The 25,209-nt window shown below is 39.7% G+C and overlaps 1 protein-coding gene across 2 annotated transcripts in view; it reads left to right on the top strand.

Moving 5' to 3' along the window:
* The window catches only part of SNX25 (sorting nexin 25), a 163,800-nt gene that overhangs the window by 18,726 nt on the left and 119,865 nt on the right, over nt 1–25,209 (top strand). For both annotated transcript variants that reach the window (XM_054030211.1, XM_054030210.1), the window contains exons 2-3: nt 1,824–1,908; nt 17,304–17,520. In XM_054030211.1, the coding sequence (XP_053886186.1) occupies nt 1,824–1,908; nt 17,304–17,520 (302 nt within the window). The remainder of the gene's footprint in view (nt 1–1,823; nt 1,909–17,303; nt 17,521–25,209) is intronic.

Genomic DNA, 25,209 nt, shown 5'->3' with positions numbered 1-25,209 from the left:
CCCTCTAATTTCACACCTCAACCAGGCTTCACAATCATCATAGCTGTGAACAGTATTAAATTGTTTGTTTAAAATGTATACTGTGTGTATATCTATATAATATATAGTTTTTTGTCTGGTGAAATTTTTTTTCCTGGAACCTAACCGCCCCTATTTACATTACTTCTTATGGGGAAATTGGATTCGCTTAACATCGTTTCGCTTAAAGTCGCATTTTTCAGGACCATAACTACAACGTTCTGCGAGGAGTTACTGTATAATGGTAGCACTTAAAGGCTCTGATTGGGGATCAAGAACCCATTAAAAGTGTGTTGTGCTAGACACTGTACATGCAGCATAAGAAAAAGATAGTGTATTAATTGCACCAAAATGCACTGAGCCATCGGACTCTTTTTTTAAATCAGGTTACAGTTTTGGCAGATAGAAGTTCTAATACTTCATTTGTGTTTGGAAGGGAGACTCTTGCCAGATTCAGAGGAAAGCTTTTAGCACATTTTCCCCCTTCCTTCAATAACTTTTACATTTACCAGTAGCACATTTCTAAAGAGCTATCTCTTCAGCAAGGGACTGAACCCTTTTCTGTATTTAAAAGTTGTACTGGAATAACTTGGGACTGTCTTGCATCCGTGTACAAATTCTCTCCCATTAACAGATCTGTGCACTTAAGTCAACATAATTAGTCTGGTTTGCAATCAATGCAACTCCATATCTGTTGGAGTTAGGTCAGTTTGGCAGCAATGTGGCTGAATCCCACTTCCAATGTAGTCAAGGCCTGAATTGCAGATCCTGCCTGCTCCTTCTGGACATTCTGTTAGAATCACACTCTGGTGAGGACATCCCCTTCCATCCCTGCTTTGATGCTGTAGAGCAGGGATTGGCAACCTTTGGCACGTGGTTTGTTTACCTGCAGTGTCCGCAGCTTTGGCCGATCGCAGCTCCCACTGGCCGTGGTTCGCCGCTCCAGGCCAATGGGGGCTGCGGGAAGCAGTGCGGGCCGAGGGATGTGCTGGCCACCGCTTCCTGCAGCCCCCATTGTCCTGGGACAGCGAACCATGGCCAGTGGGAGCCGCGATCGGCCCAACCTGCAGACGCGGCACGTAAACAAACTGCTCGGCCCCCCGGGGGCTTACCCTGGTGGGCTGCGTGACAAAGGTTGCCGATCCCTGCTGTAGAGGCGAATATCTTAAAATTAAAAAATACCTATTTAGGTAAACAGCTTAAAAATAAGTAGTCATGGATGCTCGTGGCTAGCACTTTACTTAATTGAAAAGTGCTTTGGAAAATTTAAAGGGCTCACATTTTAAAATGCTTCACAGGGCTGAGCAAAACCTGTTATGACAGAATGCTCTCATGATTTAGTGTTAGCTACTGGCCTCTCGCTGAGGTGTACCAAGGTGCAATATTTGTCTTTGTATCCAAGCGAACTTTTGGTCCAGCAATTTTGCTTCCCTGAGATTTTGTAAATCTATAAAAATGTTACATTGTTTACTAGAACATTTTTTTAGTTGCTTTGAGTGCTGGACCTGGCAAGTGTCCGACTATTGACTGATGAGATTGTAAAAAGGAGACAATTCCCTTTACCAAATATAATGGAATTATTGCAAATCAGAGAATTTAAACCCCAATATGTCATAAGATTCTCACTTCAAGTGCCCATGTCAACCTTTTAGGAAAATGCCATTGATTTTGTTTTAATAATTTGGTTAGCAGGAGTGTCTTGTAAAAAGCAGATGATTTTACTATTATTTTGGGCTTTGTTTTTTCTCTTCTTTCTTATGCAGCTTATTCCTCTATCTTTGGTAATAGGTGTTCTTTTATTTCAGAGTCATTTGTCTGGAAATGCACATGAATCGCTCCAGTCTAGGAGGGTGGTCATTTCTCATAACATGGATAAAGCTCTGAAAGAAGGTGAGTCTTACCTGGGAGCATGAGTCGATTGTGAACCTCTACTCAGACTGGAGAACAGTTACTTGCAAAAGTAATCCCATTTACGTTTAGGGGACTTCTTGCAAAGTGAGATGCTACTCAACAGTGTGTAAAGATATCAGAATATGATGCAAAATTCTTCCGATACAACACATTTTGTCCTGGATTAAAATAATGGTGGAAGGAAGGGAATCTTCACAAGATGTAATAATTCTGTAGACAGTAGTAAGTCCCGTAATGTAAATCTTGCACTATAACTGGCATCTCTTCATTTTAACCATTGTAAAAGACAAAGGAAAATGTAACTCAAATGTAGTTAATTTCAATAGGATTAGTAGATAGAAATGATCTAATATGATGTTGTTTGAGGTTGTTATAGTCAATAATACATGCTGCTTTCTTGGTCTTTATATTTGCTTCCTTGTGTGCAATTGAGATACATCTGCTCTACTGACCAAAACCAGTTTCTACTATTGTTGGTACTGTTCAGCAATGGAGGAGCCCAGGAGCTAGATTCTACATGTATTGGTTCATTAAAGTGCATAGGTTGATGGGAGTTAGCTGGATTTTATTCTGCATCATCAGCAAACTTGAGTCATAATTGATAGGTTTCAAAATGTAGTTGTAAACGGAATTGTCATCAAGCAGGATGTGTTTCTAGTAGGGTTATAAGGGATCGGTTCTTAGCCTTACATTGTTTAACATTTTTAACAATGAACTGGAAAAAACATATAATAATTGCTGATAAAGTTTGAAGATGACACACACATTGGTGGAGTGATAAATAGTGATGAGAACTGGTCACTGATACAGAGTGGATTGCTTGGTAAGCTGAGCTCAAGCAAACAATATGCATTTCAATACAAGCAAATATAAGATTACGCATCTGGGAACAAAACATGCAGGCCATAGTTACAAGACGCAGGTTTCTATCCTGGGAAGCAGTGACTCTGAAAAAGATTTGGAGGGTCATGGTGGACAATCAGCTGAACATAAACTCCTAGTGCGATCTTGTGGCCAAAAGTGCTAATCTGATCCTTGGATGCATAAACAGGGGAATATTGAGTAGGAGTAAAGAGGTTGTTACCTCAGTATTTGGCAGTGGTTGACAGCTGCTGGAATACTGTGTCCTGTTTTGGTGTCAACAATTAAAGAAGGATGTAGGTAAATTTGAAAAGGTTCAGAGAAAAGCCTAAAGGAATGGAAAACCTGCATTATATGAGAGACTGAAAGAGCTCAATCTATTTAGTTTATCAAAGAGAAGGTTAAGGGGTGACTCAATCACAGTCTATATGTACTTTGAAGAGCCCTCTATTATCAAATTTCTGTTCTCCATTAAGCTAGCAAAGATATAACAAGATCCAAAGTCTGGAAGTTTAAGCTAGATAAATCTAGGTTGGAAATAAGGTGCAAAATTTTAACTGCGAGGTTAATTAACCATTGGAACAATTTACAAAGGACTGTGGTGGATTCTCCATTACTGTAAATTTTTAAATCAAGAATAGATGTTTTTCTGAGAGAGATGCTCTAATTCATGGTTACACAGGAGGTCAGAGTGGTCCCTTTTGACCTTGTAATCTATGAATGAAAAATTAAGGACTATTAATGCTCATTTGTATGCTGCCTGTTAATAGCATATGCAGACAGCACATACAGTTGTTCATGAACAATTGGAACACAAAGGACCAGGCACTGAGAGGCACCAGGCATCGGATACTTCCAGTGATTGAAACAGGAGCTTTAGGTGTTCATAACATCTCAAGAAAGGCACAAAGAGCTAGTGATATGGTTGTACACACAAAGGGTCTGAGCTGGCTTCATTACATTTACTGAGAAAACAGTTGGAAGCAGTATTGGACCCAATTCTGCAACATCCTGAGCAACCAGGATACTTAGCTGAATTACAGATTTGAGCGTTAGAGAGACAAGGTGGGGGAGATAATATCTTTTATTGGACCAACGTCTATTGGTGAGAGAGACAAGCTTTAGAGCTTACACAGAGCTCTTCTTCAGTGGTGTTAAACTAGCTGTAATAAACCTCAAATGATCTCTGCTAGGGCTAACATTTGTTTGCTACCTGTATCTGTATCTATACACAAACTTCAAATTTTAAGCATATTTGTAAGCAGCTGTGATAGGTTCTGTCTTCAGGAAACGATTATGAGCTACCAAGAGCTATTATGCCCATGCTTTCTCTCCATCTTCCCCCAGAAATTAAACAGTGTCAGTGTTTGTTCTATTCTTCTCTCTCTCTCTCTCTTTTTGACAACATAATTCTGATGTGGAACCTTTGGGATTTGATCAGATGGATGCTTTTTAACTTCATATTGTAATGCCTGGAGGATTGTACACTAGCTCAAAAATAGTACTGATTAACAGCTACCTATATATTAGGATTTAGGTTTTTCTATACAAATGTTATTGCTATATATTGAATCATAAATTTTTTTTTGAAAATTGAGAGGGGAAAATTGTGTATTGGAAATGGTTCATAAGACAATTAGAGGGCTCTTGGGCTGTGGAGTGCTGAGGAAGATTAGTTTAATTATATTTCTTTTTAGTAATCACTTATTTGTATAACATCATAAATGTATTGTATTTTTGCAAACCCAGAGTAAGATGTGCTCTTTATCCCAAAGAGCGCACAAGCTGAGATAGATGAATCAGGGCAGTAATTCATGTAAGGGAGGGATGTAGAGATAGAATAAATGCCTTAGAGAAATAAGTTTCAAGGAAGGGAGGGCAGAGGGAGGGTGCTTAGCAGAGTAAAAGTGGGAGTTGGTTGCAGGCTGTAGGTGCAAAGACAACAATGGGAGAAGGAGATGAAAGCAGTAAAGACTGGGGATTAAGAAGTGTGGGGGAAGGGGAGTGAGAGGCAATGAGACCAGAGGTGTAGACAGAGTTACTGTAACAGAGTGGCTTATCCTAAGGGAAGGAGGCCTGGCCTGGGGCCAGGCTATCCTGATGGGTAAAGATAGCAATCAGGTGATTTCCATTGTAAGAGCACTAGGAAGCTGCAGGCGGAGGGGGAATCTAGGAAGTTGTGGCAGAGACCACAGAGAGAGCAAGGAAAGGCTCCTGCAGGGAAGACTCTGGAACCAGAGGAGTTGCTGCAGCTAGGAGGAAACACCGGGGCAGTTTGGAAGTCAGAGCCTGAAGGCTGAATTCCAGCCAGGTGAACCCTGGGAGTGGTGATGGAATTGGGACCTAGGTCTGGGAAGGAGGACTGGGGACCCCCTAGCTCAGGAAGACAGACACTGAAGACTTTGTAAGGACTAAATAAATGGGACCACAGGAGGAGAATGTTTTAAGTTACCATTGGACTGGTTGTGTGCAGTTCTGAAGGGGGGCCCTGAAGTGGGGGAAAATAGAGACAGGGTACTGTAAAGTAATTTCTGGCCTTGAGGGGGCATCAGAAAGTGGCCGACCCTGTTCCCTTATATTTATGTATGGCCTAAAAGGTGAGGATGAGGCACTTTAAGTAGAGAAAGGCAGTCTTGCAATTGTAAACTGATCATTAAACTTAAAACTAACAAGTAGCTGATCTCTACTTCTGCAGCTGGAGATTGAAGGGGGACTTAAAGATGCTTTGCCTATCATCTCCCATATCGTGTCTTTGTAAAATTTGTGAGTTATGGCTGGGTATACCCCTAAGAAACCTGTTGATAATCTCAGAAATCCTTAGTCCAGTCCTTTGTATAGCTGTGTGATAATGTTGAACAGAAAGCAGGTGCACTTGGGCTTGTGGGTGTGGTGCTGGTGTGAGCTAGATGGACTCTCTAGTTTTGAGATGGAGAGTTCATTTCATATAATCTTAGCATGTTTCTCTGTAAAACTGGGCCAGAGACTGATTTCTTCTTTAAACACATCATGAAGTATTGTAATTGAAAAGCAAACCGCAATAAATAAATCTCTGCAGTATCTCAAGTTTTCTTGAGACTGGATATACAGTATCTATAAAATTGTAAGGAACAAACTAATAAAGTGACAGTAGATCTGATAATTCCATCACTCAGGTCAAATTTTCCACTTGCCCCCAAATAGTTCATCTTTGCTTCCCTTCTTACCTTTCCTCCCCATGTTCAATGTTAATAGTGCCTTGTAATGTACTAAATTATAATTTTTTCCCCCCTAAGGTGAAATCACAAACAAAAGGCTCTTTTTGTTTATTACAAAGTAGCACGCAATAAGGTACCCTTTAATAAGTCATCCTTTCTTTGTTAGAGGTCAAGGTAACCCTTCTGTTTCAAATGAATTTTGTTTCAATATGCTATATGTCAAAGCAAAATCTTGTTGCAGCATTAACTATGGAGGCCCTATCATTGCCTCCATAATAATGATCCCATTCATTTTTATTATTCCCAACTTTGTTTCATTTTTAAAATAATACTGACAACCTATTAGTGTAGCTTTCTTAGTTAAAATATCATCGCTATTAGACACATTATTCAGCTACTGTTCTATGAAATTAGTGTAAAAGGTCAGAGTTAAGGCTGTCTTTATCTATTTTTGACTGTTATGTTACCTACAGTATCAACTTTTTAAATTTAAAGTTGACCACGACTTGTCTGAGGATTTCCCATTTTATTTCTAAGAAATATCGTATGGTATAATGAACTTATATAGACTTAAGCCATAAAATTTTACCCACATAAATCTCTGTGCACTGGAAAGGCTTATCTGGCAAGTTTCCAAATGACTAATTAGTCTGAATTCCTCTTTTTTTTTTTTCTTTAAAGGTATCTCTCATTGGGCACCCAAAAATTGAAGCACTCCAAATTGCTAGTCATTTTTAAAAATTGAGGCTTTAATTGATTTCTGCTAGGCTTATAAGCAAAACTTAAAAGTTCTCTATTCACTCCCTCAGAACAACTAGTCCTACACTGACTCCTGTAAACGTTGGTCTTCCTATTTAGTGCAATTCATCCCATCAAAATGAAACCTGCAGTCACGGTTTCACACTTCCTCCCAGCTGCTGTAATCTATATGAAATGGATTGTGGATCACAAAACACACTTACTAATATTTTAGTATATAAAATGTAAAATAAATAGTGATAATATACAAGCTGGGACTTTGAAATTACATTAATTGAATTAAAATATTTTTAAACTAGTTGGTTAACCTGTGCAAAATAAAGGAGGATAACTAAATCTTTTTGCACATAGTCTAAGTAAGCATGTTAGGGTAGTGCGAATATGTATTTTTGCAACTTTGTATATTGTCAGTGTCAGAAACAAAGTGCTTTTGATGTGTCATTCAAAGTGGTATACCAGTCTGGAACTGGAGAAGGGAATCTTTTTTTCTTTTAAATATATTTTTCTATCATATGTAGAAAAGAATGTACTGAGAACATTGAACCATGCTAGCATACAAGTTCAAACAATTTTTTGGTAATCTAAAATGCCATGGAGACTGCATCCAGTTTGTCAAGGGAAATAGCTTTACTGACATGAAATCTTGTCTGTCTATTTTGTGCTTCTTTATTTGTTCTCTTTCATATACAGTATTTTACAAAGTAAGGCCTGATCCTGCAAACACTTATGCACATACTTAAATTTATATGTGTTAATAGTCTTATCAAATTCATTTAGCACTACTTGAGCTTAAAGTTAAGCATGTGTATAAATGTTTGCATAATAGGTGCCTAAAAATCTAAAATGGGAATATTTTACATACAATAGCGTATTCCTATTTCTGCTAAGGTGTATTCAAAGGATGTAACAAAATTTATTTATTTTCAGGCAGCATTGCTACCATGAGACTGTTTAATGGTCTGTCAGATCCTAGGGTTTCTGAATGTCACACAGTGGAACAAGGACCACAGCATGTACTATACAAGCATGCCGAAATAATTTGGTTTGTTCCCTGAAATCTAAGGCCTTAATTCAACAAAGCACTTAAGTACCTCCTTAAGACCATCCCTGTTCAGCACAGCTGAATTAAAGGTAACCATGTGCTTAAATGTTTTGCTTTCCTGATTCTGGACCGAATACTGTAACAACACTGCTTATGAAATAGCTGTTAATTGAAAAAGTGTTCTGAATTTTGGAATGCAAATTTATCATATTTTTGTCTTACTTTCCTCAGACCTAGGTAAATTACTAACTAAGCCAACCCTCTTATCTTCTCACTTCCACTTCTCCCTGCAACGTTCATTCCAACATAGATACCTTTAAATGTAAGCATATCCTATCTCTGGAAAGTGCCTGAGTTTATCTATAAAACCCAGAATACATGTGAGCAGGATGACTCAAACAAAAAATGTGCTGCTTTTTTTTTTTTTTTTTTTTTTTTATGGTGAGGAGGGACTGATCTGCCATCTGAACATGGAAGGGACATAATCCTTGCCCTATGGCATAATTATGAAATTTGGATTTCAGAATTAATCCCACTAACTCTGCATGTATTTTTTACATGTAAAAGGTGTGTTCATCAACAAATTATTTTAAACAAGACTACTGACAGTAATACAATTAAGATTGCTATATTTAAACTCCTGCGTAACCTCTACCTCAAACAACTTTGGGAACCAGTTATCACTGAATGTTTCAGAGAATGTATTAACTCCAGATTCCAAATATGAAGTCATCACGTCTCCTGCTACCACATGTAGTTATTTAAAATAAATATTCCTTCCTTTTAAAAAGGACATAAATAACCCTTGCTTTTCACTAAGCAGTAAAAACTGGAGGTTTCTTTCCTGATGGATTATTCTTAGTCCACAATACTTAAATAAGATCCTTGATTATAATCAGAGTAATGGCACTGAAATACAGCAGTAGGTACAGTTGTAGAAACACTTTTGTTAAATACCAAATGTATATATTGTTCATTTAAAATAATATTTGAAAAAGATTAAAAGTGTTAAATTCGTTGTTGTGTTGTTTTTAAGACATATGTTTAAGGCTATTATGTCTTGTTCCACAAAAACAATATTTTGGATATAATGGACTCAAGATAGAAAGCCCACTCTTTAAATTTCTATTTGCTTCTGTGTAATATTGATAATGTGCCGATGCTGTACAATACCCCAAGACAGACTATCCTTGTCCCAAAGAATTTACAATCTGAAACATGTGTGCAGGTGCATGATGTAATATACATAGACTTATAACAAGGTGATAGATACACTTAACTTCCATGTATCAGGAGGTAGTTGTGTTAGTCTGTATCCACAAAACAACCAGGAGTCCGGTGGCACCTTAAAGACTAACAGATTTATTTGGGCATAAGCTTTCATGGGTAAAAAAAACCTTACTTCTTCAGCTCCATGTTTCACTGAGCTAGAATCATGACCTCTGATACACTCCTTCACTACAGGTTGATCTTAACATTTTAGAATTGTATCAGTGTAACTTCAGTGAAACCACTCCTGGTTTACACTGATGTGAAAACAGAATCCAGCCTCTTCCTTTAATTTTGAGTAATTTATTCTACATGATTTATATTATATAAAGTTCATCCAAGGTGTATTATTACTGGTAGTTGCTAAATAGCCTGCATCCATCAAGGATTAATTGACTTTATTTCTTTTAACTTTCTGACCATGTTTTGGCTGATGGTTTAAAATCACTCTACATGTGCTTTTCCCATTTTCTTTGTTCTGATTATACTGCTCTACAGCCAAAATGCTTCTGAAATAAATGTAGTCAAACTTTACTAATTCTGGGTCACTGAGAGCGAAAATGATGCTTAAAATTGTTGATTGGCTCTAGTTTTCAAGATATGCTATTGGGTCAGTATATATGACCCTTGACTTGGGAATGGCGGAGGGTAAGTGAGTTATAAAGGGAAGGGATCTCAGTTTAAACCAGAAATGACTAAAATACATCTTTGACTGGATCCATGAATAAATCTATGACTGGGTTTCGACAGTACTTGCTTTTTAGGCAAAACAATGAATGATGCAATCTGAAGCTGGTATTGCGTCATACATGATATGAATTGCATCATGTTATTCCTAGAAGTCATGGATGATGCAATCATAATGAAGCTTACATCATTCTGTTGAACAAATTGCCCTATATCAGCTCTAGAAATCATACAGTGTCGTGCTCTCTTATTTGTCAGTGTTTGATTTTGCAAAGGGACACATTTCTGTTTTGTCAAAGTGAGCAGAGATGCCTCGTACTTGTGTGAACAGTGCAGATAACTTCTGCTATGTTTGTGGTGAAGTGACTTTTGCATCACAAAAGCGCAGTATAACCACTATGGTTAAGAAAGCCTATCATCTTTATTTTTGCTGCAAAACTGGAGATCAGGACATGAGGGGGGCCCCACACATATGCTGCAACACTTGTGCAACAAATCTTCGCCAGTGGTTGAACAGGAAAAGGAAATCTATGCCTTTTGCATTAAACAATGATTTGGAGAGAGCCAACAGATCATACCAGCAATTGTTACTTCTGCATGGTGCCTCCAGTTGGGAAAGATATGTCAAAGAAGAAAAAGTGGACTGTGCATTATCCAAACATTCCATCAGCTATACGCCCAGTACCCCACGGAGAAGGACTGCCGGTTCCTGATGCACCAGAATCATTCTCACTTGAGTCAGACGAGGAAGAGGATGAAACTTCTGGTCCTGAACCATCAATGTCACAGGACCCACATTTTCTCCCATCCTCCTCCTCTGAACCACACCTCATAAAACAAGGTGAACTGAATGACCTTGTCAGGGATTTGGAACTACTCAAGAGTAAGGCAGAGCTGTTGGGCTCCAGACTACAGCAGTGGAATCTCCTGGCAGGTGATGTTAGGGTTTTCATGTTCCGTGACCGTCAAAAGGATCTTGTCCCATTCTTCTTCATGGAAGGTGATCTTGTAGCCTGCAACAACATCGATGGTGTGATGGCAGCCCTCAATATCGTTCACGATCCAGATGAGTGGAGACTGTTCATTGATTCATCGAAGACGAGTCTTAAAGCTGTTTTACTGCATAATGGCAATGTTTTGCCATCAATTCCAGTTGGTCATGCAGTCCATATGAAGGAAATCTATGACAACATGAAACAACTTTTGAGGTGCATAAACTATGACCAATGTCAGTGGCAGCTTTGTGGCGATTTGAAGGTTGTTGCTCTCTTGCTTGGTCTGCAGACTGGATACACAAAGTACTGCTGTTTTCTCTGTGAATGGGATAGTCATGCAAGAGATTCCCACTACATCAAGAAAGATTGGCCACACAGACAGTCATTGGAGCTTGGGAGGAAAAGTGTTCAGCATCCACCACTTGTTGAATCAAGGAAGATTTTTGTTACCACCCTTACACATCAAGCTGGGTCTGATGAAGAACTTTGTCAAGGCCATTGACAAAACACAAGCAGCTTTCAAGTACCTCCGTGGAAAATTTCCAAGGTTAAGTGAAGCTAAGATAAAGGAAGGTGTCTTTGTTGGTCCTCAGATTCGTGAACTTCTTCGAGATGATGCATTTGACCATGCACTGCGTGGCAAGGAAAAGACGGCATGGAAAGCCTTCCAGTTAGTGGCAATAAATTTTCTCGGAAACAACAAGGCAGATAACTACAGGTTGTTGGTGGAAAACCTCCTCAAGGCATACACAAGCCTTGGTTGCAACATGTCACTAAAGATACATTTTTTGCACCCTCATCTAGATTTTTTTCCACCGAACTGTGGAGCAGTGAGCAATGAGCACGGCAAGCAATTTCACCAGGACATTGCAACAATGGAGAAACGCTATCAGGGCAAATGGAGCCCATCAATGCTTGCAGACTATTGCTGGACAGTGACAAGAGATGCTCCATTTAATGAATACAAGAGACAAGCCAAGAAGCACCGAGTAGACACTGAATAGGACTAAACTATGTACAAAATAGTTTTTTGCCTTTTGTCTCATAATAAATTTTATTTATATAACCCTTTTGCTGATTTTTAAAGTGTTCCATAAACAGGACGGGTGAAATAATATCATGTAAAGCAACCATAAACACATGAAAAGACCTAGTTTTAATCATAAATTGTAAACCTATCTACACAATATACATAGACATAAAATGTAAAAACTTAAATATCTTAGAAACAGTAGCCAATCAGTTGATTTAATTGTCATATTTGAATTCAGCACATCAAAATACATAATAAATAGCACATTTTATCTCTGAAGCAGACAACTTCTCAAAAATTGTAGACCAGTGTTACACTATTGCCACTATTTCCTGAGCATCTCCTCTGTCTCTCATGACCACATATCCTGTGCAGCATTATATTTTTGTATTCCACCCACCATTTTATTATAGCTTCTTCATTTAGGGTGACCAGATGTCCCAATGTTAGAGGCTTTTTCTTATATACACAACTATTACGCCCCATTCCCCCCCAAAAAAGATCCCAATTTTTCACATTTGCTAACTGGTCACCCTAACTTCATTCCTTCTTCTATGATGGCTTTTTGTATAGTGTCCACTTACGTTTCCCTTACTTTGGCAACTAGTTTAAATTTCATCTCACAATTTTTTCTGTCCTCCCAACTAATACACCAGTGATGATACTGCTTGGTTGTAGTTCATTTTATTATTATTTTCAGTATCAGTTCAGGCATCAGTCTAATTTTAATATCTTCTTAAAAAAAAAAAAGTCTTACAGTACTGAGATGTATCTTCTGCCATACTAATATGCTAATAACTAATAGTTACATTTGGTTTGGCCAGTGTCATCTCACCCCAAAGCCAAGCATAACAAAAGAATTAGGTATCTAATGTCTACACTGCCCCTGAAAGGTGTGATTCCCAATGTGGGTAGACAGACTTGTGCTAGCTCAGCTTGAGCTAGTTCACTAAAAAGAGCTGGTGTTGCAACATCCACATTGCTCTTTTTAGTGCACTACCTCAGGTGGAGCTAGCACAAGTCTGTCTACCTGCACTGGGAATCACAGCTCCCAGCTTCAGTGTAGTCATATGCTGTCAGAAACTAAATCTTGTGTTATTTATAATCAGTACTCAGGGCTAAGTTGTCTCCTGATCTCCTCTGACAAGTAGTAGCGTGTGTGCAGTGCTGTAGCCATATTGGTCCCAGCACATTAGAGAGACAAGGTGGGTGAGATATCATCTTTTATTGGACCAACTTCTGTTGGTGAGAGAGGCAAGCTTTTGAGCTTACCCAAGCTCTTCTTCAGATCAGGACTACTGCAAGTTAGTCCAGTAAAAATTTTTACTTCACCCATCTTGTGTCTCTAATATAATAGCATGAAGATAAACTCTTTAGATTGCTTTCTTCCATCCTTAATTACAGATTATTGTTACAAGTAACAGAAACAAGGTGAGGGAAAATTACAAAACAAGCTTGTTACATATTAAAATAAAATACTGTGTGCTAGGTGTTCAAAATGAGAACAAGAACTAAACTATATACATAATAACAAGGAAAATTATTGTCCTTGTTAACAGGAAAAATGCTCTTCAACCCCAAAATGCTGACCATTTTTGTAAGTATGCCTATCTCTATAAGACTTTGTTAGTTAATAATACCTTGGATCATTAACATTGAAATGATTTTTCAGCCTTTACCATTGATACTGATTGTTTTGTTTGCACTTCATTCATCTTATCAATTAAAAGACTAGTTTCCCTACTAATTATAGACCTTTTTTCTCTAGTCTCTCACTGGCTGATTCTCAACCACTAACACAACAGTCCAAAATGTGGGTGGAAGACAATGTGGGGAAGCATAACATCCAAACCAAAAATAGGGTTGAGCTAGTGCACTAAAAAGAGCTGGTGCATTGACTTTTTTTTTTTTTTTTTTTTTTTAAGTAATAGTTTTCTATGGACATAGGTTTTGAAAACCTTTTTTATTTGTTACTATACTTAAAAGGCAGGTAATTTAGAGACAACATTAAAGCAAGACTCAACTTGGATAAACATGGTTTTCAGCTATTTGGGGTGTTCTTAAACCCATAACTAACAGCTCTTGGCTAGAAAAAGAGTACCTGGATAATCTTAATTATGTACACAATAGTAATATTTATAGTGCTAAAGAGAAATGATAACTTGGCAGAGTTTGATCGATGTAAAATGTGAGCAAGCACAGAACCTTTGATAATTTTTGAGGCACAATTTTTTTTACAAGAGATAAACAAAAACTAACATAATTCTCGATGTTGCAGATAACTATGGACTGGATCCAAAGCCTGTTGAAGTCATTGTTAGTCTTTTTCATTGAATTCAGGGGGCTTTGAATCAAGCTAGATGAAGATCCAATGTGCTTTAGAAACACTAAAATTTATAAGACATTGCTTTAGGCTATAGAGCAGTGGCTCTCAACCAGGGGCCTGAGGTCCACTGGGGGGCCCTGAGCAAGTTTCAGGGGGTCTGCCAAGCTGGGCCGGCATTAGACTTGCTGTGGCCCAGGACAAAAAGCTGAAGCCCCACTGCATGGGGCCTGAAGCCTGGGGTTCCAAGCCCCGCCACCCAGGGCTGAAGCCGAAGCCTGAGCAACTTAGCTTCACAGGGCCCCCTGTGGCATGGGGCCCTGGTCAATTGCCCTGCTTGCTACCCCCCAATGCTGGCCCTGGCTTTTGTATGCAGAAAAACATTGTTGTGGCACAGGTGGGCCGTGGGGGCATGTGAGGAGAGGATAGGGGGGCTCAGAAAGTAAAAGGTTGAGAACCCCTGCTATAGAGGAACATACAAAAAATTCTAACATGCAATAAAAACAATATTAGAATGCACCCTTTTAAATGTAAAAATAAATCCTCTGGGAGGGTACAATTTTACATATTCAGAATTTTCCACTATCCTCCTTGTGCATCTGTTTGATAGAGATCTAACAGAGAAAAGGAAAAACTGAATGTTTTTTAATGTGACTTGAAGATGGTTTTAAACAGCTTGTTTTGGGGGGAGAGATAGTGACAAATATCTAGTGTGTTAAATATACTGTTGACTTATTTATTTCTATGTTCTTTTGAGTCATTTAGATAGTAATGTTTATAAAAATTCTGCTCTCAAAATACTGTAGAGATCAGCATTGTTGTACATTTGAATGTTGTGACGAATTGCTGTAAATACAAGGAGAAAGTGAATGTTGTGAATTCTTTTGATTGTGGAGAAAACTAGGATCCCAAGTTCATTTTAGAAAGGTTTTGCCATGAGGGTAATGGCAAATTAAGGACTAATGCCCCTTCTTTTTGAAAGCGAGTATACTTTAGGGTATTGGAAGGGGGTAGTGTTTCTCGTATTTTATAGTTATGTACGTAGGGAAACATAGCCATCGCTCTTCACTACTACGACTCTGCCTCAAAGGCAGAAGGTTCCTGAAGAATACAATACTTTGACCCATTGTGTTAATTCTGGGACAGAGAAATGCATCTACAAGAGAATTCTCACACATGGTTCAGAACAAGAAGTGAGACATTGCCTGTTACAAACAGTGACCACAAATACCACAACACATTGCACTACTGTTATTTTACAGCACCCTAAAAGTGTTGGGTATCTGTCTTACTAGAAGAAAAGAGCCCTGTCCTGAAGAGCTTACAATCTAATTTCAGAAATAGTAAGAGGAGGATGGTTGAGGAACGAAAGAAGTAACAGCGACAAGAGTATAGTTACTTACACAAGCGCACATTGTCATGGTAGAACAATGTATCTGAAATTACCCTAATCAGTCAGAATCCCTTATATTACCCCAAATTATCCTCGCATGTACTGAGGACCGTTCTTAAACCTTTATCAGAAGGCCTCCATCTTTGAGTAACCATTGTTGTCAGGCTCTTGAGTGGTTGTTTAAGGCAGGTTTCACTGTAATGTACTTTCTTTTTCTCTTTTTTTTTTCTTTTTGTTGTATTTGATGGGCCAGATATTAGTCGAGAATACTAGGTATACGTTTAATATCTTTCCATGAAAGTCTTTTATTCCATATAAAATAGAGAGGATGGATTGTCTTGTGGTTAAAACATAGGATTGTGTGACTCAGATTGTTCCTCAGTCTTCCTGTCTGACCAGGGGAAAGACCTTTAATCTCTGTGCCTCAAATCCCACCTGTAAAATGGGAATAATAATAATACCTACCTCAGAAGGTGTGTGGCTAAATTCATTAATATATATAGTATGCTCAGGTACTCAGAAAAGCCTCTTAAATTAGAGCTGGGTAGAACTCTTATGTTCTGTGCAATGGGAAATTCTGACACTTCAAAATTTCCTTTCATCCCAAATCAGAACAAAAAGTCAAAATTTTGAAATTTCTTATGGAACAAAATTTCCATAAAATTCAATTTCACACACTCTTCTCTCCCTTTCCCCCCTTGTTATTTAGTTATCACTGTGACTGTTACAGACTTTCATTTTGTATCTTGCTTACATCTGTGGTCACAGCTGATATGCAGGCTTCTTTGAGCTTCCTCCAGAGCAGTGATGACTAGTGTATAACACTTCAAGCCTAAATGACCATCAGCAAAATAGTGAAACTAGCTATACACAAAGACTGTCAAAATACTGACAAAAAGTTTTTCCTAATTACTTTCATTTATAGTAATCTTAGCAGTTGCTTATAACTATAGTTCAGACCAGGGATCGGCAGCCTTTGACCCGCGGCCCGCCAGGGTAAGCACCCTGGCGGGCCAGGCCGGTTTGTTTACCTGCTGCGTCCGCAGGTTCAGCCGATTGCAGCTCCCACTGGCCGCGGTTCGCCGTCCCAGGCCAATGGGAGCTGTGGGAAGCGGCGGCCAACACATCCCTTGGCCTGCGCCGCTTCCCGCAGCCCCCATTGGCCTGGGACGGCAAACCGCGGCGAAACTGCGGACGCGATAGGTAAACAAACCGGCCTGCCAGGGTCCTTACCCTGGCGGGCCACGGGCCAAAGGTTGCTGATCCCTGGTTCAGACTTAGGTAAATGTTTAATTTTTCAAGTTTATGGTATCTCCTTAACATATTCTAATAGTGATTTCCTTTCTCTAACTACTATGATCTTATAATGTGGTTCAACACTGTCCTTCACCTGGGGGGGTGGGGGAAATGCTGCCTCTACATGTTTTTTAAATGTGTCTTTGAAATCGAGGTTGTTTACATGCATGTATAAAGAACAAATTGTGTCAGTCCTCAGCAGACTTGGGAGATGCAAATAATGTAGTAGTTCATATAATAAAATCCATGTTTTGTGATACAGGTATCTGTTTGAGATTTCAATAACCTGACTGTCTGACCAAATCCACTTAAGGGTTTTGCATGGTGACCTCTGGTAATCTCTCTTAGGATCAGATTTGTTTAATATAACATTGCTACCCTTTCTTTCTTTGAAGAGAGAGAGAATTTAAAACCCAAAGGAGAAGATATGCAACCTATTCCTGAACTAATTGTTTTTGTACTATCCCTGTGTGTTTTCCATGTATTAGATGTTGCTATTTATTGTTTTGTTTCTCCTTTTAGTGTTTGACTACAGCTACAGAGATTACATTCTGTCCTGGTATGGGCACCTCAGCAAAGATGAAGGACAGCTATACCACCTGCTATCTGAAGATTTCTGGGAAATCGCCAAGCAGCTGCGACAGAGGCTGAGTCACATGGATGTAGTGAAAGTTGTCTGCAGTGATGTAGTGAAAACTTTACTCACACACTTCTGTGACCTTAAAGCAGCCAATGCCAGGTAAAGCAAACATGAATGTTTATCCCCTGTCCTCCCAGTATTTTAGTAGCATTTTCTGTTTGTCACTTTCTTTCCTTTTGGATGAACTGCCTTGAGGCAATAAAGAGCTTACAATTGAGAGAGAGAAACAGTAAAGACAGGCAACATATAAGTAACATATATAGTCTTTACTGTTGATTGTGAGACACCTGCTACGCTTTTGGGCACTTGGGGGGAAAGGAAACACTCATGTTTCTTTTTCAACTAGGTCAGCTTCATCACTCTGTTTATACTCCTGTTCTTTGGTCACCATGCAGGAAGGTACGTGAGTAATCTCTGAGGGTTCCATGAGACTAGCAGGATTTGGAATGACGACAAAAAGCCATGTACATTCTTTCCAGAAAAGTGCAAGTGTTAATGCCATAATCTTTTTTTCCCCCTCTCTCTCTCTCCTCTGGTATCAGGAAGCAAAGCCCCATGGTTCCTCTCTATCAAAAGTCTCTCTTAGTCAAGTTGTTGGGCCAGGTTTTTCTCCTATTACGAGTCTTTTCTTTGAGAGAGCTCTCTTTATACGCGCTGGGTACTATAAGATATTCTCCTCTTAATACCTTGATTGCACTCAATCTGATACTTGAAAATGGCTAGCTGTACTTTTAACTGGCCATATGCATATACATTCCTTGATCTGAGTCTACAATATAAACTTGAAAATTAGGCACATTTGTGCCTGTCTACTTCAGAAAATTGCTTTTAAAATTACTCTAATTGAAATATTCTTTGGCTCGTGTGATGAGACTTTGTACCTTCAGGTTATTTTGCTCACAGTGATATCCATTTGTGCTCTTTGCCCACAATGACGTCCACAGGTCTGTTTCTGATATTGCTCCAGAGAAAAGACTTCTTTCTCTGTGCCAATGACCAGTCTATATATTACCACTTTCCCTGTCTTCCTGAGCAGACAGTCTTAGTGTTTTACTGGCAGGTGTCAGCCTGAATTTTCCCCAGTACACAACAAGCAAAGCCAAAGAGATTTACTGGTGGTCACTGTTGCAGGGTTAAAAAAAAGAAAATAAACAGGTGATTTTTATGTACCTGCAGTGGGGTGTATATATAAAATTCTCTCAGTTGGCCTTTAATTTCAGTTCCAGAATATTTGCATGTTACTTGTTTCTCAATAATGGTCCATGTCTCTTGGCTTTCTGACACTCTTGGCTGTGTTCTCTGAGTGTGCTACTGTAGTTTGTCACTCTGACTTTTGAGCACAATGTGAGCTCTGTCTAGAAGAAAAGTTAGATATCAACTGTCTTTCCTTTTAGTCCAGTTAAAAAGAAGTTGGAGACTTTTTCGTTACTATTTTTTAGTTATCACAATACTCAAGTCTTGATTAACAAAAGGCCTCCTATTTGAAATTGGGGAAATATTCAAACTGTAGTTTCCTCCTTTCTGGTGCTATAAAATTCTGACTTTTTTTGCTTTGGATGCCTTATTTCCTGTTTATAATTATGTCCATTTCAACTGGATCTTTGTTTTTGGGTTAGGTCATGGCATTTTTGCTCTCACTATACTCACTTAGAGTACCGGTAATAACTAATCCTTTGCTTATTTTCCATTTACTTTTTTTGCTTTGAGTTGATCATGCATCTTTGAGAACACCTGTGATGGTTGGGACACATTAACATGCAAATGAAAAGGTCACTCCAGAAATCCATCTGCGCAATGATAATCACATTTCTTAATTTACAGATCAGTATTCCATGCAGATTTAAAAATTCCTAAATGCAGATAACAAAAAGATTAAAACTGGATCGGTTGATTACTCTTGCCACAATATAAGATCCTGATACTGGTTCTTAGAAGATCCTTTTTGGTTTTAGGAGCATTCTGAGTTTTTTGTATTAAGTTAATTGTCCAGGACTGTTGTGACTACTGTGAATCTCTCCTACCTCAGTGGGTCCCATAACTTGGGGAGTCTGAATTATTTCACTTCTCGATCTGAAACTTGAGCACCACAAAAATCTTTCCAGTTCACAAAGACATTATGATTTTAAAAAAGCAGCACCAAAATTGGGAACAAACTGTGTTGCAGAATTTTGAATTGATATCTCTAATTGATATAGTATGCCTCAGAGTCTAAATTTTGAAAAGTATGGTAAGTTTAGACTGAAACTTGGATGTTTTGTCTTTGTGTCTGTGATACAAGCCCGTTAATTTGGGTGAGTGAAATCATGGAATCATTTCCTGTTGTGATACTCTCACAAATGCCTCCCGTGCATTGTAGTGGCTCCATGTAATTTTGTTACATATTATGATAGCAAAGAGAGTTTCATCCTTTAGTCAAGTTCAGTAAGTGACCTAGAGAATTTTAAATACATCTTGTTCCATTTTTACAGAGGATGTTATCCATGTATCTGTGTTTAGGGGCTCCCTTACTCTGTGTGACAAGGCTGGTAAGGGTAGGAAGTGTTCTCACCTCCATGAGGCTAAAGACATTAATCTCTGCTATGTGAAGTTCATAGGGTTTTGCCACCCAATTCACTCCAGGTCACCTTTTAAACTCATCCCTTTCCACCTGCCTTGGCTAATAAAAGAAACAAGGATGGCTAATTCTTTCAGTCCCATATGGAGCCTTCTGAGATGCTACAGTGCGGGTAAAGGGGTAGAAAGAGCAATACAAGTTCTTCCCTTTCACATGACTCACCCAGAGAGTGATATTGGTCCAGCAGGAACTGGAAAAGATTCTGTCACTCTTAATTTCCCCTATAAAATTTTTACAGTTTATTTGGCTGTTAATGTTCTCTCAGAGTATGAAAGGGGTTAGATAGTTTGGTCGTGGCAGTTCTTGGTCATGTGCATGTAATTAACTGATTTCCACATTTGAGATTTTGCCCAAGGCATATTGGCTGGGGCCTTAGTGATTTTTTTCCCCTTTCTCTGAAGCATTGAGCATGAAGTGCCTATTACAGGATGAGGTGAGCATGTTCTTCATGATGGATTTCCTGTAACTACAGGGGATGGGAATTGGTGAACCTTAATTCTTCTTGTGTTCTGCTTGTTTTTGTGTGATTGTTCCCTTAATGTCTCATCCAAATGGCTGGTTTTGGCTTCAGTAAAGCATAGAAAAGCTGAATGCTAGCCACACTATTTTATTATCTTAGATGGATCGTGAGCTGAAAAGGGTGGTGAATAAATCACTGGAAATTTTCCTAATGGATCTGTTGGAGACACCATCTGTCATGGCAGCATACTCTAAGTTCTGGCTATGTTAGAGAACAAAAAGCACTCTAATGCCTGGAATTCATTCTCTGTGTGTCTCATAATATAAAATACTTGTTTAATTTCAAAGGCAGAAAGGAAAAATGCCTTTAGATTAAATTACACAGTCTGAGATTGTAGGAGTTTGGCAAAATAAGGCCAGATTCTAAGTTACTATGAGTGTGGAGATAGTTACCCCTCACCCACTCTTGGACCTAATGAGAGCAGTGCCTGTTGAACAGGTGTAAAGGCACTGTTAGAGTGACCAGAGGAAGTCTGTATTGTGGGCTTCTTATATTGTCTCCAGGCTGTGAGTAAACAGCAGACTTATTCTTACATAAAACTATAGATTAAAAGTGATGAATCTTGATTTAAGAGTAAATCATTTTCTCCCCAAATAGGAATAGAGCACGCCGCGACGGGCTGCTTTTTGATAAAACAGTGTTGCAGGTTTTTGCCATTAGATTCACAAGGCCAGTCATGACTTAGTTACATTGATCCCTTGAGGCTGCTGAGCATGGGGTTTTGGGGCAGTGTCTAGCTCTTAGCAAATTTAAAGGGAAAACTGTCTTGTGCATATTGCTGTCTCTTCCTGGAAACAAACAACACAGGAATTACATCAAGTTCTCATTACAAAGCTATTGGTTAGGTTTTTTTCAGTAGTAATATATAGCTTGGTTCTCAATTGTCTTGGCTCTGTGTGTTTGTATATTACATATAATGTGTGTCATTATGCTTGCTATATTTATTACAGTGTATAGTGTAAAGTAATATTCAGTGTAAAATAGAAAGCATTGTTACCATGAAGTCAGCAGGAACTGATACAAAGAGAACTTGAGAACTAGATTGAACAAAGCCCCAAACACATCCAACTTTAAGGATAGCTGGAGTACAGCTCCCAGTGTTTCCTTTTTCTTTTATAATTCCATTTATCTCTCACAGTTTAAAAATGTCAAGAACTGCTTATCATACTGACCCTCTGAAAACCAATATCAAGTAGATTAACGTGAATTTGAGAGGTTGTTGCAATGAGAGCAGATATTTGGAAAGGATGATTAAAAAAAAGTTACAAAATAGTCTTTGAATAAGTATATTATCAAAGTACCTTTTGGCTAGTGCCAGTCTCTGAAGTGTTGGGCTTCTGTGAATGAAGCCTTTGCAAGAAGAATTCATGAAGTTCTAATTTTCTATTATTTGTAATACAGTAGACCTAGAGGCTTCAATCAGGATCAGGGTCTCATTATGCTTGGTCCTCTACTAGCATAGCATTTTTAATCCACTTCATACCATCTTTGATAACAGACCCAAAGTCCCTTGTAGAGTTCTCAATCTTGCAAGACCAATGCATAGGCTAATAACTACACTGTGAAACACATTCAAACACGTTTGATTAGTATGTCTTTGTTGAAACAACACATGCTGTTAAAGAGGTTCAAGACACTAGATGAGGTGTCTTGATTAAATAAGTGCTATGAATATTTTGGGATTGACTTTCTTCTGACTGTGGATATGTTTTTCATTGTCTTTTAAAGCAGGCAGTTTACTTTTTGTCTTTACTGTGATGCTTTCATATACAAGTCTAAATCAACTTATTTCATTTCTTAGAAGTTTCAAACAGATCAAGCAATTTTAATTCTGCTACACTGTCAAGAAGTTTAGAGATCTCAGGGAGATACAGGTAAAGAGATGCAGGCTGCATGTTGCCCCTGGTAGTTCCCAGGGCTGCTTTGTTGTAAATGTGTGCAGAGTACAGAATGTGCTATGGAAATCTTTTATGATTTGTTGCATGCACACTTGAGCTCACCCTTTCATTGTCAAGATGATTAAGAACTAAATATAACTTTGTGGGACTTTTTCTGAAAAACTGCAATTAAAGAAATAGGAAGGCCAAAAGGAATGATTTTCCAGATTTCCGTGGAAAAGGCCATTACTGATTTCTGGAGGAAACTTTCTTACAGCCCCCACTTCCCATGCAAATAAACAAGACACTGTCTTATCTTTAAACTTGTCTCACACTGTAGTAGGCTTTCTGATCTTCACAGTGTAAGTTTCCCAGTCAGCCCCTACAGAATAGATATGGGGTTCTCAGAAGTTTTCAAGATTTTTTCAACCACCCTGAGGGCTAGGAACACACACATATAAAATGTAAGTGTATATATTTTAATGAAAATGGATTTTCACATAATCAAATGTCAGGAGTTGGGGCTTAAAGACAAACACCTAGTATTGCAAGACTCGTAATAAAATAGTGAGAGTTGGCAATACTGGAACCAGTGTCAGGAGGTCATGACCACCGTGCCCTTGCCATATTGCTGTATAGGAGGGAGATCCTGATTAGATTCTGGCTAAATGGGAATGGGGTGGGTCACAAACCTAGTCGAATGACTCTCTTGGGCACTCACCAGTCTGCTGTGAGGAAGCCATCAACTGGATTCTGTGAACTTTAAGCCTCTGAAGTCTGAACAGAGGTCAGGAGCTTGTCAGTAGGCATAGTCATGGGGTGAAAATCCTCTATCTAGCACCCTCTCCTGAGAGCTTAGACTGTGCAGTCCAACTGCCAAGCCCCTAGAATTAGTGCTGACCACTCAGACTTCCCTGTAGCTTAAAGAAACCTTCTTGCAGAACTCCAGCCATATGGATGCTCTGGTGTCACAGATTAACTCCTCAGGGGTATGATATAGGTGTAACCCATGACCAATAGTTGCAAGCTCATGAACTCAGTCTTTGCACAGGATTTGAAAACACTATTGCTCTGTACTTGATACACAAATCTATTACAAACAAACAAACAAACATCCTCCATGCATTTCCCTGCCTTAGTTTCCTCACCACTCCAAAGCATTCTTTGGGCAGGGGTCAGAGTCCTCTGGGCATCCAAGTTCCTTCTCCTGCGGTGCATGGCTTGTCTTCTCAGCCATGCAGTCCCTCTCTCCCTAGATCGGGGTGGACAAACTTTCTGCCTGAGGGCCACTTCGGGTTCCCAAACTGTATGGAGGACCGGGTAGGGAAGGCTGTACCTCCCCAAACAGCCTGGCCCCTGCCCCCTATCTGCCCCCTCAGAACCCCCAACCCATCCACCCCCCCTGCTCCCTGTCTCCTGACTGCTCCGATCCCTATCCACACCCCTGCCCCCTGACAGGCCCCCCGGGACTCCCACGCCTATCCAACTGCTCCCTGTCCCCTGACTGCCCCCTGAGACTCCCTGCCCCTTATCCAACCCACCCCCTGCCCCCTTACCATGCCGCTCAGAGCCCCGCCAGAGCCAGCCACGCCACCGCGCTGCCCAGTAGGAGCACGCAGCCCTGCCGCCCAGAGCGCATGGTGAGCTGAGGTTGTGGGGAAGGGAGGACAGCAGGGGAGGGGCTGGGGGCTAGCCTCCCCTGCCAAGATCTCAAGGGCCGGCAGGATGGTCCAGCAGGCCAGATGTGGCCCGCGGACTGTAGTTTGCCCACCTCTGCCCTAGATCATCTTGTTTCTCTGGCCTGGGTTGGTCTCACAGCTAACCTGGGTGCCCCTTGCTACAAAAGGATGCCTGTACCTTCACATCTCCTGCCCCAGACTTCCTGTATGGCTCTGTGGGCATGTCTACACAGCAAAGAAAAACCTGCAACTGACTGTGCTAGCCAACTGGGGCTCGTGGGGCTCAGGCTGTGGGGCTGTTTCATTTCTGTGTAGACTTCTGGGGTCTGGCTGGAGCCTGGGCTCTAGGACCCTCTGGAGTGGGAGGGTCCCATAGCTCCAGAGCCCAGAAGTCTGCAAACAGCAATGAAACAGCCCCTCAGCCCAAGCCCCGTGAGCCTGAGTTGGCTGGCATGGGCCAGCACAGGCTTTTCTTTGCTGTGTAGACATACCGCTTTTCTGACCCATGGAGCCTTTGTAGTTTTTTAAAGGCTAGCTAGTATCAGTACCTTGATGTCTGTCTTTGTTCTGCATTTGGGGATTTTCCGCTCTCTCCTCTTTACCAGCTCCCTTCAGAGAGGTAGGAAAAAATGGTTCTTGTAGGCTTGAGCTAACCTGTTTTCCCAAGGTGCTTCCATCTGAATAGGCGACCATTGAATTCTAACGACCTGCCATTGTACCTGGTATGAGAGAGACATGATAGCCATTATCAGCAAAGGTGGAATTCACATATATAGAGAGGTATGCAGTTTTCATAGTAACAACTTCATAATATCAACCAGAATAAAATTGTGCAGATAGATTCCCCAAAGTGTCACAGAGTTCTAGTATGGAAAAGGTTGAGAACCCTTGTGGCAGATAATGGTCCAGTACTAGAGGATTGTGGTAGATGTTACATTGCTAAAATGCCAGTGTTGTTAGTTTTGGGTTTACAATTATTCATTCATAATTGGGAAAGAAAATTGTAATAGCTCACTGCAGAAGTGGTTTTTAACCCTTTAACAGCCAAGAACACCTGTGGTAAGGTTGCTGAGCGTCCCCATCTACACACATCAAAAG

The sequence above is a fragment of the Malaclemys terrapin genome, chromosome 5 (genome assembly GCF_027887155.1).
Source record: "Malaclemys terrapin pileata isolate rMalTer1 chromosome 5, rMalTer1.hap1, whole genome shotgun sequence".
NCBI lineage: Eukaryota > Metazoa > Chordata > Testudines > Emydidae > Malaclemys > Malaclemys terrapin.
This window is presented reverse-complemented; position numbering and strand designations above follow the sequence as displayed.